Source organism: Anomaloglossus baeobatrachus, chromosome 11, assembly GCF_048569485.1.
Source record: "Anomaloglossus baeobatrachus isolate aAnoBae1 chromosome 11, aAnoBae1.hap1, whole genome shotgun sequence".
Classification (NCBI taxonomy): Eukaryota; Metazoa; Chordata; class Amphibia; order Anura; family Aromobatidae; genus Anomaloglossus; species Anomaloglossus baeobatrachus.
Window position 1 is genome coordinate 22857990 of NC_134363.1, and position 14968 is coordinate 22872957.

General features: G+C 45.1%; 1 protein-coding gene across 1 annotated transcript in view; it reads right to left on the bottom strand.

Moving 5' to 3' along the window:
* The window catches only part of LOC142257037 (sialic acid-binding Ig-like lectin 13), an 86898-nt gene continuing 71930 nt past the window's right edge, over positions 1–14968 (bottom strand). The window contains exons 8-11 of the mRNA XM_075329092.1: positions 8051–8299; positions 6921–7023; positions 5386–5476; positions 1–2592 (exon numbers count right to left, since the gene is read on the bottom strand). Of these exons, the coding sequence (XP_075185207.1) occupies positions 2419–2592; positions 5386–5476; positions 6921–7023; positions 8051–8299 (617 nt within the window). The 3' untranslated portion in view covers positions 1–2418. The remainder of the gene's footprint in view (positions 2593–5385; positions 5477–6920; positions 7024–8050; positions 8300–14968) is intronic.

The window sequence follows — 14968 nt, forward strand, 5'->3', positions numbered from 1 at the left end:
AATTAACATTTACTTTTATTTACAGAGAAAAAAAATAAATATATACAAAATATTCACTTTTCTGTTGAGGATTGTGATTGATTAGAATTATTCTTTATATATTAGGTTATTTTTGCTGTTTGTTTAGGGAGTCGATTAACAAAAATTAAAATAATAAATAATAATAAATAGCGTTTCATTCTTATCAGCCACATGTAGCTAATTTATATGTAGAAGTAGAATATGTGATCTACCATAAAAGTGTCTCTTGCCGGTTACTAGATGACACCCAAGTGTCTATTTTCTGGTGAGTCTTAATTAAGTTGGTCGATAACTGTGACATCACAATTGTGTTTCACAAAATGTAGGATTCTGTGACATCACAAGTCTTAAGGGTACTTTACATGCCGCGATATCGGTACCGATATCGCTAGCGAGTGTACCCGCCCCTGTCGGTTGTGCATCACGGCCAAATCGCTGCGCGTGGTGCACAACATCGCTAACACCCGTCACACGGACTTACCTTCCTGTGACAGCACTCAGACCGGCGAACCGGCTCCTTTCTAAGGGGGCGGTTCGTGCGGCGTCACAGCGACATCACACAGCAGCCGTCCAATAGCAGAGGAGGGGCGGAGATGAGCGGCTGGAACATCCCGCCCACCTCCTTCCTTCCTCATTGCCGGTGGACGGAGGTAAGGAGATGTTCGTCGCTCCTGCGGTGTCACACATAGCGATGTGTGATGCCGCAGGAACGAGGAACAACATCGCTAGTGCCCAAACAACGATTTTTGGTGTTTGAACGACCTCTCCAAAACCAACGATTTTTACCACTTTTGCGATCATTGAAGGTCCCTCGTACGTGTCACACGCTGCGATGTCGCTAATGACGCCGGATGTGCGTCACAAACACTGTGACCCCCATGAGAAATCGTTAGCGATATCGCAGCGTGTAAAGTACCCTTGAGTCCGGTGACATTATGTAGCAACATAATTCTACTCCTCTTATAAAGCTGCTGTGATGTCACAAGTCAATTAAGGCCAGTGACTGTTTGGGACATCGTAGCTCTAGACTATTTAGGTAGGCTCCTGTGACATCACAAGATTTAGTCCGGTGACATTTTGTGACATCACAAGTGTAGATCAGTTAGGTAGGCATCTGTGACATCACAAATATTTGTCCGGTAACTTTTTGTGACATCATAAGTGTAGGCTCCTGTGATATCACAAGATTGGGTCCAGTGATATTTTGTGACATCATAAATATAGATCACATAGCTAGACAGCTGTGACATCACAAGATTTAGTCCAGTGACATTTTGTGACATCACAAGTCTAGATCACTTAGGCTGCTGTGACATCACAAGTATTAGTTCAGTGACATCACAAGTGTAGATCACATAGGTAGGCTCCTGTGACATCACAAGATTTAGTTTGGTGACTTTTTGTGACATCACAAGTGTAGATCACTTAGGCTCCTGTGACATCACAAGATTTGGTTCGGTGACATTTTGTGACATCACAAGGGTAGATCACATAGGTAGGCTCCTTTGACATCACAAGTATTAGTCCAGTGACTTTGTGTGACATCACAAGTTTAAATCACTTAAGTAGGCTCTTGTGACATCACAAGATTTAGTCCGGGGACTTTTTGGGACATCTCAAGGGTAGATCACATAGGTAGGCTGATATCCGGTGACATTCTATGATATCATAAGTGTAGATCACTTAGATAGGCCCCTGTGACATCACAAGATTTGGTCCAGTGACATCACAAGTGTATATCACTTAGGTAGGCTGCTATGACATCACAAGATTTGGTCCAGTGACTTTGTGTGACATCATAAGTGCAAATCACTTAGGTAGGCTCTTGTGACATCACAAGATTTAGTCCGGGGACTTTTTGGGACATCACAAGGGTAGATCACATAGGTAGGCTGATATCCGGTGATATTCTGTGACATCATAAGTGTAGATCACTTAGGTAGGCTCCTATGACATCACAATATTTTGTCCAGTGACATCACAAGCATAGATCACTTAGGTAGGCTGCTATGACATCAAAAGGTTTGGTCCTGTGACATTTTGTGACATCACAAGTGTAAATCACTTAGGTAGGCTCCTGTGACATCACAAGTATTTGTCCGGTGACTTTTTGTGACATCACAAGTGTAAAACACTTAGGCAGGCTCCTATGACATCACAAGATTTGGTCCAGTGACCTCACAAGCGTAGATCACTTTGGTAGGCTCCTGTGATATCACACGATTTGGTCCAGGGGCATTCTGTGACAGCACAAGTGTAGATCACGTAGGTAGGCTGCTGTGACATTACAAATAGTGTCAGACAGGTCAGCTTAAATGTACCAACAAATAATTTGGGGCCATTGTACTGTGCTTGCAGTTGGCCCCCCAATTTTTGGTATCCATTGTTGTTTAAAAGTTATCTTTTTATCTCTGCATATTCCGTTTCAGTGTTCTTTTGAGCATTTGTAGTTTTCAGCTTTGAAAAATCGACAGAGGCATAATGTATGTCATCAACGTTCATATATACGGAGGAGTTGTTCTCCGGCTCCGCATAGATTGAGTTGGCCCCAATATCTTCTGTTTGGTTTCCCTATAATAAAACAAGATGTAATTAAAATTCAGCTGTAATCATGTCCATTCAGCATCTATCATCTATATGGGTTCAGTATAAGAACCAGAAAACAGCAGAATGAGTGTCTCTGTACTAATTATCCCCCACTCTAATCAAAGCCACATATCTGAAATGTTAAAGCATGCAAACAATGAATGCAAGAATATAGACATGCATTAATGCTTAAGGAAATCTTGGAAAAATTTAGATATTTAGCACAAAAATGGCCATTTCTATATCTGCCCAGTAGCCACGTCAAGGCATATTTCGTATACTGGAAACCTACACTAACCTGAAACCTCTCTGTGGGTTACAAACCTCCATATGTATGGGCAAATAGGAACCTACTACTGAAGAAAATCACCTGTGGCTAATGGGGGAGGGGTGCACAGTCAGAGGGCATGACTCCATGATCTAGACAAAAAGACTGACGACACTCCCAAAATGCAATCTGATTAGGTGCAAAACTGAACATGACATAAAATAGCAAAAAAAAGACAATTGCACTCTGAAATGTTAAAGCTTTAGCATTTCAGAGTGCAACTGTCTTATTTTATTATTATATGTCATGTTCAGTTTTGCACTTGTTCAGACTGCATTTTGGGAGTGCCATGAGTCTTTTTTTAGCCCAAAGTCACATATCATCATATCTCCTGACTGTAAAGTTAGAACCCACTAGTCCTTTTAGGACAATAAAGGGGAAGGGTAATCACTGTCGGCAGATATGCAAATTGTCTTTTCAAAGAGGAAGAACACTTGAATTATAGTGTCACCTTTTGGAATTAGCAATTCTAAAACTCAATATCAACCCTTTAACAAGCCTTGCCACATGACTTAGGATAAAAGCTAAACCAAAATCTCAATATACAGATGTATTTTTGGGTGTTGCTCTTCCTTAATGCATAGCAGATCTGATTTGGCTGTTTGATTAGTCTTTGACTTGGGACTTAATGGTAATGTTTTTCTTTATGGAATGTGACATGCCTGACATGCCAGGATAAAGAGACTTATAGGCCACGCAATGCTCCTCTGGGAAATTACATACATAAATTGTCTGGTACCACCTATTAGAAGTAGCAATCCTAAAATTCAATATCAACCCTTTACTGAGCATTGCCACATGACTCAAAACAAAATATAGACAAAAAGACTGACGGCAATGTGAACAGATGCATAATTGAACACAACATAAAATGACAGATATTTAGCATACAAAAATGGCCATTTTTATATCTGCCCAGTAGCCACATCAAGGCATATGAAGTATACGAGGTATGCCTTGACATGGCTACTGGGTCGATATAAAAATGGCCATATTTGTATGCTAAATATCTCAATTTCTTCTTGGATTTCCTTTAGCAGTAATGCATATCTATATTCTTATATTCATGGTTTTCATGCTTTAGCATTTCAGATTGCAACTGTCTCTTATTTTGTCATTAAAACAAAATATAAACCAGAATCTCAATACACAGGCTCATGTTTCAGAGTGTTGCCCTTCCTCTGTGCATAGTATGAGAACTGATTTGGCTGTTTGGGAGGCCATTAACTGGGATCTAAGGGGTAATGTTTCTCCTTATAGAAAGTGATATTTCAGTTTAAGGAGGCTTATAGGCCAACCAATGCTCCTCTGGGAAATTAGAGGCAATTCACCGAAACACTTGCCTTTATATTGAGATTATGGTTTGGCTTTTATCCTAAGGCCGGCGTCACACGCTACGATATATCGTACGATATGTCGTCGGCGTCACGGATTCTGTGACGCACATCCGGCATCGTTAGAGATATTGTAGCGTGTGACAGCTACGAACGACTGTGAACGAGCAAAAATACTCACTTTATTGTTGCTCGTTGACACGTCGTTCATTTTCATAAAGTCGTTGCTCCTTCTGTGCGCTGGTTGTTCGTCGTTCCCGAGGCAGCACACATCGCTCCGTGTGACACCCCGGGAATGACTAACACAGCTTACCAGCGTCCCGCCGGCAATGCGGAAGGAAGGAGGTGGACATGATGTTATGTCCCGCTCATCTTTGCCCCTCCGCTTCTATTGGCCAGCCGCTCTGTGACGTCGCTGTGATGCCGAACGTCCCTCCCCCTTCAAGAAGCGACGTCGTCCGGGAGGTAAGTGCGTGTGACGGGGGGTTAACGACTTTGTGCGCCACGGGCAACTAATTGCCCGTGACGCACAAACGACGGGGGCGGAAGCGATCGCTCGTGCGATCGCACGATAGATCGTACCATGTGACGCCGGCCTAAGTCATGTAGGTTGTTAAAGGCTCAATATTGACTTTTAGGATTTCAACTTCCAATAGGAGAAAATTGCAGTAGTCAATGTGACAAATTATAGTTAGAAAGATTAGGACAGGTTGGTAAGAATAAGTCGTGTTCTCTATATGTTATTTAGATGATGTTTTCAGAACTAAGAGATAGATCGACAAATAGTCAAGAGTATACCATTGGAACAAAGCTGATTCATTCCTTCACACACAAGAACCATAAATATGAAGTTAGTAATACATCAGCTCATCTAATCCTTCTGTAGGAACTTTTGCATGGAGCATAGTGAGAAGGAGACAAGGAAGAACATTCTTCGAGAAAACCCTACTGATCTTCAAAACGAAGGTGCCCTATTCCTCTTCAGTGGCCACATTTTGTCCTGAGGTTCTTAAGGTGATTGTCACAATATCTGATGGTGATTCCATAAACATTTTTTTTAGAAATTCATTGATAAAATGGTTCCATAATATATTATCACCCATCAGCTCTACTTACATGAACATGCACTTCCGAGTTGGCATATATTACACTGGAGTCATCAGCGTTCATCTCCTTCTTGTCTTCTGATTTCTTTGATGGCTTTTTCCTAAAGAAAATATAAGGCCATTAAACTGATTAGCTTAAACTGAAACAGGTTCATCAAAATTTGATCCAGTTTTCAAGCATGGATTTCCAAATCAGAATGAATGGAACATCTGGAAGATGATAGCAGTGTCTTGTAATGAATGGAAAAACTGTTGGGATCGTGGATTACTTTTTTCACATCTATCATCAAAATCTTCCATATAGTGATTCCTACCTGCAGAAGATAATTGATGATAGTGCCATGGGGAGACCTGGAGAATGAGTTACCCCAACAAGATATACTGAAATTTAGGAGCCCAAAAAAATAGAATGTAGAATGGTGGATGAAAACTTTACTAAAGACATTTGCTTGAGCTCTCAGTCATATTCAACCCATTCTGAATCTTGCTATGGGACCCTACTTGTTTTAAATAGAAAACTTTTTCCAAAAACAGTGCACTCCTATTTATGGGCTGTATCCAGTATATCAACTCCATACCATTTACTTAGTTGGAGTTAAGCTGCAATGCCACATAATGGCTGTAGCGCCGGCATCTCTGCCGGGATGCCGACTTACTCACTGCCCTGGCCGGGTGACGTCCTCGCCCCTCACTCCCCTAGCCTTTGACGTGTGCTGCAGCCTCCTTTCCCCTCCTGGGCCCTGTACATGTCGCACAGGGTTCCCAGAAGTGCACCTAAGTCATCCGTGCACACACTGGTCCTCCTTAGTACAGGCAGTGGCTCAATTGTAAAACTTCTGCCTATGGACAAAGCACATCACAAGCTCATGAGTTCTAGACCCGGTCCAGGGAAAGAAGAGGAGATGAGAATTTCATTTATGCACTCATCCTCTTAAAGAAGTGGCACGCCATTTCCCAAAATACCTCTCAGCCTCTGGCTGAGAGGCTCTGTTTATTTCAGGCACACTCCTATTAGGAGAGGTGCCTGCGCAATGCTTCCAGTTAGTCAGTCTGTCTCCAGTCTGCTACTTAGCTAGTTGTCAGGTCATAAGCTCCTGTCCCATTATCCCTGTGTCTGTTCCCAGTACCTGCCTTCCCATACCTGTCTATACCTGCTGTGCTCACCATTCCTGTCTGTACCCACCTGTCCATCCTGATTCAGTCACCTCACCTGTACCCAGCTATTCCTGCCCTGGTAAGTCAGCTGTCACAGTCATTGCCCTGGGAGTGGTCCCTGCCATCTGCCTCACGGTGGGTGCTTAGTTAAGCCCTTCCAACTAAAGGGTAAGCCCGGGTATTCCCTTTGATCCAGTGGGTCCGCTAATCCTGCTCACTGCCACTACACCGGCCGTGAGCGTTACAATGGCCAAAGTTGTAAGTATCGCTGTTTCTTTTTCTGCCAAAGGATTTGTTAGTGAAAGTATTTTGGGGGGGTACCAATAATAATGCAATATCTTCACATTTTTATAACCAAAACTCCATTACGGCAAATGATCAAAAACTTACTTCCTGAAATAATAGAATGCTAAGATGCCTCCAACGAGCAACAACACAACGGCAACTACACAGCTGATGGCAACGATTAGTCCAATGTTGTTCCGTGGCTGAGCTAGGAAAAAATATAAGTCATTAGGTACAGTATTGTTTCCAGAAACAAAGTCAATAGTTTGTAAAGGCTGTTTGTTTTGGCATTGCAACTCATAGGGTTCTTGATTTTTTTCCCCTAAAGTTTCATCAACTTCTCGTTCTTCATTATAGTCAATGATGGACAAGAAGATTCAGTAACGAGACGAATGTTAGAATCTATCATATTGGAAATCATTTTACATTGGAATACAAATTTTAAAAAAAGAAAATTGTCCATAATTGATTATTTTTTCATCAAAAAAAAGATTTTTGAAAAATTATATTTGCAATTAACTAATAATAGGAAAAATAAAAGTTTTTATATTTTCTTTTAAGTTATTAACTTACAGATAAAAAGTAACTGAATTTGTCATCTAACTGGGCATGTCCATTCTTGATCATTAGGGCTTTGGCTCCCCAAACTTTTAACTGGTTTGATAGATTATATATATATATATATATATATATATATATATATATATATATATATATATATATACGGTATATATAAACAACCCTTACCAATTTTTGAATTTGAGACGACCTCTCCATGGTGAACGATTTTCACCATTTTTGAGGTCACTTAAGGTCGCTGGTAAGTATCACACGCTGCGATATCATTAATGACGCCGGATGTGCGTCACTAACAACGTGACCCCGACGATAAAACAGTAACGATATCGTAGCGTGTAAAGCCACCTTTATTCCTGTCCTCTTTTTTGAATGAAAAACTTTAGCTCCTCTATGTGTCAGAGGTTACCTATTGGATAATAAATTGAAGATTCCTTGTATTTTTGCCCTATGCCAAAGTCATTGGCTGATCCAGTTGGTCTACATCTTCTGTCAGCTGATATTATATTATATTATAATTGGGCATATTTCAATGACTCTTACATTTTTAAGTTTCAAGTAGTCAAGAGTCAGAGACCAAAATTAAATTCATTGGTGACCCATACAACAAAACATAATAGTTGATTTATTGGAAGATGAAAGTCTTTATCTATACTTACGGATCACATTGATGATAATGGAGGAATTAGATATCCCACATTCATTATTGGCCACACAAGTGAACTGTCCTTCATCACTGAGAGCTACTTTGTTGAAGGTGAGATAGCCTTGGACAGCGGTATACTGAGTACTTGAATCAGACGGTATCCAGGACAATGAAGCTTCTGGGAGGCTCTTGGCAGTGCACACTAGCGTTAAGGTGGTGTCTTCCATGATGTTTACCTTATGGCCCTCAACTATACTACAATCTGGGATTAAATGAAGAAAAATAAATGTGCAGTAAGTCATTTTAGACATTTTTCCTATTTCTTATTCTTCTTGACCAGTCGTTTTCGAATTACAATAAGTTATGTAGCTAAAACTAACAGTTTAATAGAGAAGAAGTCTAGAATACAGCATCAGTAGAGGAACCTTAGGAATTTATCTAGATCTGGCACTCAGGTAATACAAAAAATAAAGGAAAAATTAAAAAAAAAAATAATAAAGCAAGCGGGCTATACTTACCGAGTCACCGGTATGGCTGTAACTGCTCCCACACCTGCTCATTCACTTCCGGGAGGCTGGGAAAGCAGCGCATATGCAAATAAGGTAATGAGCAGCTACGAAAGTGAATGAGTGACCGTGGGAGCCGTTATAGCCATGCCGGATCCTCAGTAAGTACAGCCAGCCTTCTATCACCATTTTTAATCACTGCATTCTGGTCCCCATACATTTATATGGGGACTGGCATCCAGCCAGATATCCAGGACCAATCCCGGGCTGGAACCGGGTTTTTTTTTTTCAACCCAGTTAGATCCGCCGCTCCTGGTTATCTGCGTGTCCGTCCATCACTAAAACCTTACCTAAAAGTTCCCTTCTTTGAGAAGACCAGTTTTAATATATGCAATAAACTGTTATGTGTGGGTATACATAAAAAGAGTACAAATAAACTCTATCAAGAAGATATGTTAAAGATCCAAGGCATTGAGATATTCAGAACACATTTAAGCCATTGAAAAAACAACTATATATTTACCAAAGCTGAAAACTTAGTTTTCGATAACTAATCATTTTATCTATTTTAGTAAATAAAGTTTATGTCTATAAAACTGGCAACGCTTACCAAAAAAATAGATAACCGGGGCTACAAGACATTGATCAAACTAAAAATACAAGGCAAAGCAAAAATAGTCTACAGTGTAAGAATAATCTAAAGCACAAAATATATTCTCAAATACGAAATTATCAAAATCAGAAAACTTATCTACAAAAAAATTTTCTAAACTACAAAAGTAATCACAAAAATAATTTGCAAAACAAAAAAATAATCGAATAACAAAATGTATCTACAACACACAATTATCTAGTTTACTAATCTAAACTAAAGCATAACAATAATCTATCAAAACTAATGTAAAGTACAAAATGAATTGAATACAAAAATTAATAGCACAAAAATACTCTTAACTACAAGAAGGGAATTTTGTTACTTACCGTAAATTCCTTTTCTTCTAGCTCCTATTGGGAGACCCAGACGATTGGGTGTATAGCACTGCCTCCGGAGGCCACACAAAGCATTACACTAAAAAGTGTAAGGCCCCTCCCCTTCTGGCTATACACCCCCAGTGGGATCACTGGCTCACCAGTTTTAGTGCAAAAGCAAGAAGGAGGAAAGCCAAGAACTGGTTTAAACAAATTCACTCCGAAGTAACGTCGGAGAACTGAAAACCGTTCAACATGAACAACATGTGTACCCGAAAAACAACCAAAAATCCCGAAGGACAACAGGGCGGGTGCTGGGTCTCCCAATAGGAGCTAGAAGAAAAGGAATTTACGGTAAGTAACAAAATTCCCTTCTTCTTCGGCGCTCCATTGGGAGACCCAGACGATTGGGACGTCCAAAAGCTGTCCCTGGGTGGGTAAAGAATACCTCATGTTAGAGCTGCGAAGACAGCCCTCCCCTACGGGGAGGCAACTGCCGCCTGCAGGACTCTTCTACCTAGGCTGGCGTCCGCCGAAGCATAGGTATGCACCTGATAATGTTTGGTGAAAGTGTGCAGACTCGACCAGGTAGCTGCCTGGCACACCTGTTGAGCCGTAGCCTGGTGTCGTAATGCCCAGGACGCACCCACGGCTCTGGTAGAATGGGCCTTCAGCCCTGATGGAACCGGAAGCCCAGCAGAACGGTAGGCTTCAAGAATTGGTTCTTTGATCCATCGAGCCAGGGTGGCCTTAGAAGCCTGCGACCCTTTGCGCTTACCAGCGACAAGGACAAAGAGTGCATCCGAACGGCGCAGGGGCGCCGTGCGGGAAATGTAGATTCTGAGTGCTCTCACCAGATCTAACAAATGTAAATCCTTCTCATACCGATGAACTGCATGAGGACAAAAAGAAGGCAAAGAGATATCCTGATTAAGATGAAAAGAGGATACCACCTTCGGGAGAAACTCCTGAATGGGGCGCAGCACTACCTTGTCCTGGTGGAAGACCAGGAAGGGAGCCTTGGATGACAGCGCTGCTAGCTCAGACACTCTCCGAAGAGATGTGATCGCTACCAGAAAAGCCACTTTCTGTGATAGTCTAGAAAGTGAAACCTCCCTCAGAGGCTCGAAGGGCGGCTTCTGGAGGGCAACTAGTACCCTGTTCAGATCCCATGGATCTAACGGCCGCTTGTACGGGGGTACGATATGACAAACCCCCTGCAGGAACGTGCGTACCTTAGAAAGTCGTGCTAGACGCTTCTGAAAAAAGACGGATAGCGCCGAGACTTGCCCTTTAAGGGAGCCGAGCGACAAACCTTTTTCTAACCCAGATTGCAGGAAAGAAAGAAATGTAGGCAATGCAAATGGCCAGGGAGACACTCCCTGAGCAGAGCACCAGGATAAGAATATCCTCCACGTTCTGTGGTAGATCTTAGCGGACGTGGGCTTCCTAGCCTGTCTCATGGTGGCAACGACCCCTTGGGATAATCCTGAAGACGCTAGGATCCAGGACTCAATGGCCACACAGTCAGGTTCAGGGCCGCAGAATTCCGATGGAAAAACGGCCCTTGGGACAGCAAGTCTGGTCGGTCTGGTAGTGCCCACGGTTGGTCGACCGTGAGATGCCACAGATCCGGATACCACGCCCTCCTTGGCCAGTCTGGGGCGACGAGTATGACGCGGCTGCAGTCGGATCTGATCTTGCGTAGCACTCTGGGCAAGAGTGCCAGAGGTGGAAACACATAAGGGAGCCGGAACTGCGACCAATCTTGCACTAAGGCGTCTGCCGCCAGAGCTCTGTGATCGCGAGACCGTGCCATGAAGGTTGGGACCTTGTTGTTGTGCCGGGACGCCATTAGGTCGACGTCCGGCCTTCCCCAGCGGCGACAGATTTCCTGAAACACGTCCGGGTGAAGGGACCATTCCCCTGCGTCCATGCCCTGGCGACTGAGGAAGTCTGCTTCCCAGTTTTCTACGCCGGGGATGTGAACTGCGGATATGGTGGAGGCCGTGGCTTCCACCCACATCAGAATCCGCCGGACTTCCTGGAAGGCTTGCCGACTGCGTGTCCCCCCTTGGTGGTTGATGTATGCCACCGCTGTGGAGTTGTCCGACTGAATTCGGATCTGCCTTCCTTCCAGCCACTGCTGGAAGGCTAGTAGGGCAAGATACACTGCTCTGATTTCCAGAACATTGATCTGAAGGGTGGACTCCTGCTGGGTCCACGTACCCTGAGCCCTGTGGTGGAGAAAAACTGCTCCCCACCCTGACAGACTCGCGTCTGTCGTGACCACCACCCAGGACGGTGGTAGGAAGGATCTTCCCTGTGATAATGAGGTGGGAAGAAGCCACCACTGCAGAGAGTCCTTGGCCGTCTGGGAAAGGGAGACTTTCCTGTCCAGGGATGTTGACTTCCCGTCCCATTGGCGGAGAATGTCCCATTGAAGTGGGCGCAGGTGAAACTGCGCAAACGGAACCGCCTCCATTGCCGCCACCATCTTCCCGAGGAAGTGCATGAGGCGTCTTAAGGAGTGCGACTGACTTTGAAGGAGAGCCTGCACCCCAGTCTGTAGTGACCGCTGCTTGTCCAGCGGAAGCTTCACTATCGCTGAGAGAGTATGAAACTCCATGCCAAGATACGTCAGTGATTGGGTCGGTAACAGAGTTGACTTTGAGAAGTTGACGATCCACCCAAACGTCTGGAGAGTCTCCAGTGCAACATTCAGGCTGAGTTGGCATGCCTCCTGAGAGGGTGCCTTGACAAGTAGATCGTCCAAGTAAGGGATCACAGAGTGTCCCTGAGAGTGCAAGACTGCTACCACTGCCGCCATGACCTTGGTGAACACCCGTGGGGCTGTCGCCAGACCAAATGGCAGAGCTACGAACTGAAGATGGTCGTCTCCTATCACGAAGCGTAGAAAGCGTTGGTGCTCTGTAGCAATCGGCACGTGGAGATAAGCATCTTTGATGTCTATTGATGCTAGGAAATCTCCTTGAGACATTGAGGCAATGACTGAGCGGAGGGATTCCATCCGGAACCGCCTGGCGTTCACATGCTTGTTGAGCAGTTTTAGGTCCAGAACAGGACGGAATGAGCCGTCCTTTTTTGGCACCACAAAGAGATTGGAGTAAAAACCTTGTCCTTGTTCCCGAAGAGGAACAGGGACCACCACTCCATCTGCTCTTAGAGAATGCACCGCCTGCAGAAGGGCATCTGCTCGGTCGGGATGTGGGGAAGTTCTGAAGAACCGAGGCGGAGGACGAGAACTGAACTCTATCCTGTACCCGTGAGACAAAATGTCTGTTACCCACCGGTCTTTGACCTGTGGCAGCCAAATGTCGCAAAAGCGGGAGAGCCTGCCACCGACCGAGGATGCGGAGGGAGGCGGCCGAAAGTCATGAGGCAGCCGCCTTGGAAGCGGAACCTCCGGTTGCTTTCTTGGGGCGTGAGTGAGTCCGCCAGGAATCAGAGCTCCTTTGCTCCTTCTGAGTCCCTTTGGACGAGGAGAATTGGGGCTTGCCCGAGCCTCGAAAGGACCGAAACTTTGACTGCCACTTCCTCTGTTGAGGTTTGCTTGATCTGGGCTGGGGTAAGGAAGAGTCCTTACCTTTGGACTGTTTAATGATTTCCGCCAATTGCTCACCAAACAGTCTGTCTCCAGATAATGGCAAGCTGGTTAAACATTTTTTAGAAGCAGAATCTGCTTTCCATTCTTTTAACCACAAGGCTCTGCGCAAAACTACAGAGTTGGCGGATGCCATTGAGGTACGGCTCGTAGAGTCTAGTACCGCATTGATAGCGTAGGTCGCAAACGCAGTCATTTGCGTAGTTAAGGACGCCACTTGCGGCACTGCTGGACTTAAGAAAGAGTCCACCTGTGCCAGACCAGCTGAAATAGCTTGGAGCGCCCACACGGCCGCGAATGCTGGAGCAAACGACGCGCCAATAGCTTCATAGACAGATTTCAACCAAAGGTCCATCTGTCTGTCATTGGCATCTTTAAGTGAAGCCCCATCCTCCACTGCAACTATGGATCTAGCTGCAAGCCTGGATATTGGAGGGTCCACTTTTGGACACTGGGTCCAGCGTTTGACCACGTCAGGGGGAAAGGGATAACGTGTATCCTTCAGACGTTTGAAAAAACGCTTTTCCGGATAAGCATGGTGTTTCTGGATTGATTCTCTGAAGTCAGAGTGGTCCAGAAAAGTACTCAATTTACGCTTGGGATACAGGAAATGGAATTTCTCCTGCTGCGCAGCTGCCTCCTCTGCTGAAGGGGCTGGGGGAGAAATATCCAACAGCCTATTGATGGCCGCTATAAGGTCATTTACCATGGCGTCACCATCTGGCGTATCCAAATTGAGTGCGGTGTCAGGACCAGACTCCTGATCACCCACCTCTGTCTCATCATATAGAGACCCTTCTCGCTGAGACCCTGACCCGCGTGATGACGTGGAGGGTCTCTCCCAGCGAGCTCGCTTAGGCGGCCTGGGACTGTCATCAGAGTCAGAGCCCTCAGCCTGTGATGCCTGGGACCCCCTTGAAGTACGGAATAGTTCCAACTGAGGGGGACCGGGGAACATAGACACAGCAGTGTCCATGGTCTGAGCAACTGGCCTGGACTGCAAGGTCTCCAGGATTTTTGTCATAGTCACAGACATTTTATCAGCAAAGACTGCAAATTCTGTCCCCGTCACCGGGGCAGGGTTCACAGGCGTCTCTGCCTGGGCTACCACCACCATAGGCTCTGGCTGACGAAGTGCCACTGGGACTGAACATTGCACACAATGAGAGTCGTTGGAGCCTGCTGGTAGATTAGCCCCACATGCTGTACAAGCAGTGTATACAGCCCGTGCCTTGGCACCCTTGCGTTTTGTGGATGACATGTTGCTGTCTCCTCAGAGCAATATAGGGGTATACAGCCAAGAAGCGATCGTACAGTGCAGTATATATATATATATATATATCTGGTACAGGAAAAAGTACACCAATACAACACTGTGGCACTAGTGGGGCCAGCACTAATGTGCTGCTTACCGCCCGCTAAACGCGGGTGTGTGGTCGCCAGAAATCCCTAGTCTGGGTCTCCCAGAGCCTGTGTCCGTCCTCCAGCCAGACTGCATGCAGGAATGGCTGCCGGCGTCCTGTGGAGGGGGGGGGCGGGCCCTGGGCGTGCTCAGACCAAAAGCGGGAAACCTGCGTCCCACTGTGCCTAGTGAGAGGGCTGGAGCATGTAAATAAGGCTCCAGCCCTCGGCGCTGACGATTGCACAGCGTCTGTCCCATTCCCTGATTGACAGGGAGGGGGCGGGAACGAAGCGGAGCTAGGCCGCAAAAGCCGGGGACTAAATTTATAAGCGCCGCCGCCGTAAAAGCGCGGTCGGCGCTAAGTCCCCGGCGCACTACAAGTCCCAGCCGCGCCGCCGCTCCGAGAGTGGCCGGCGCGGTAGTTCCCAG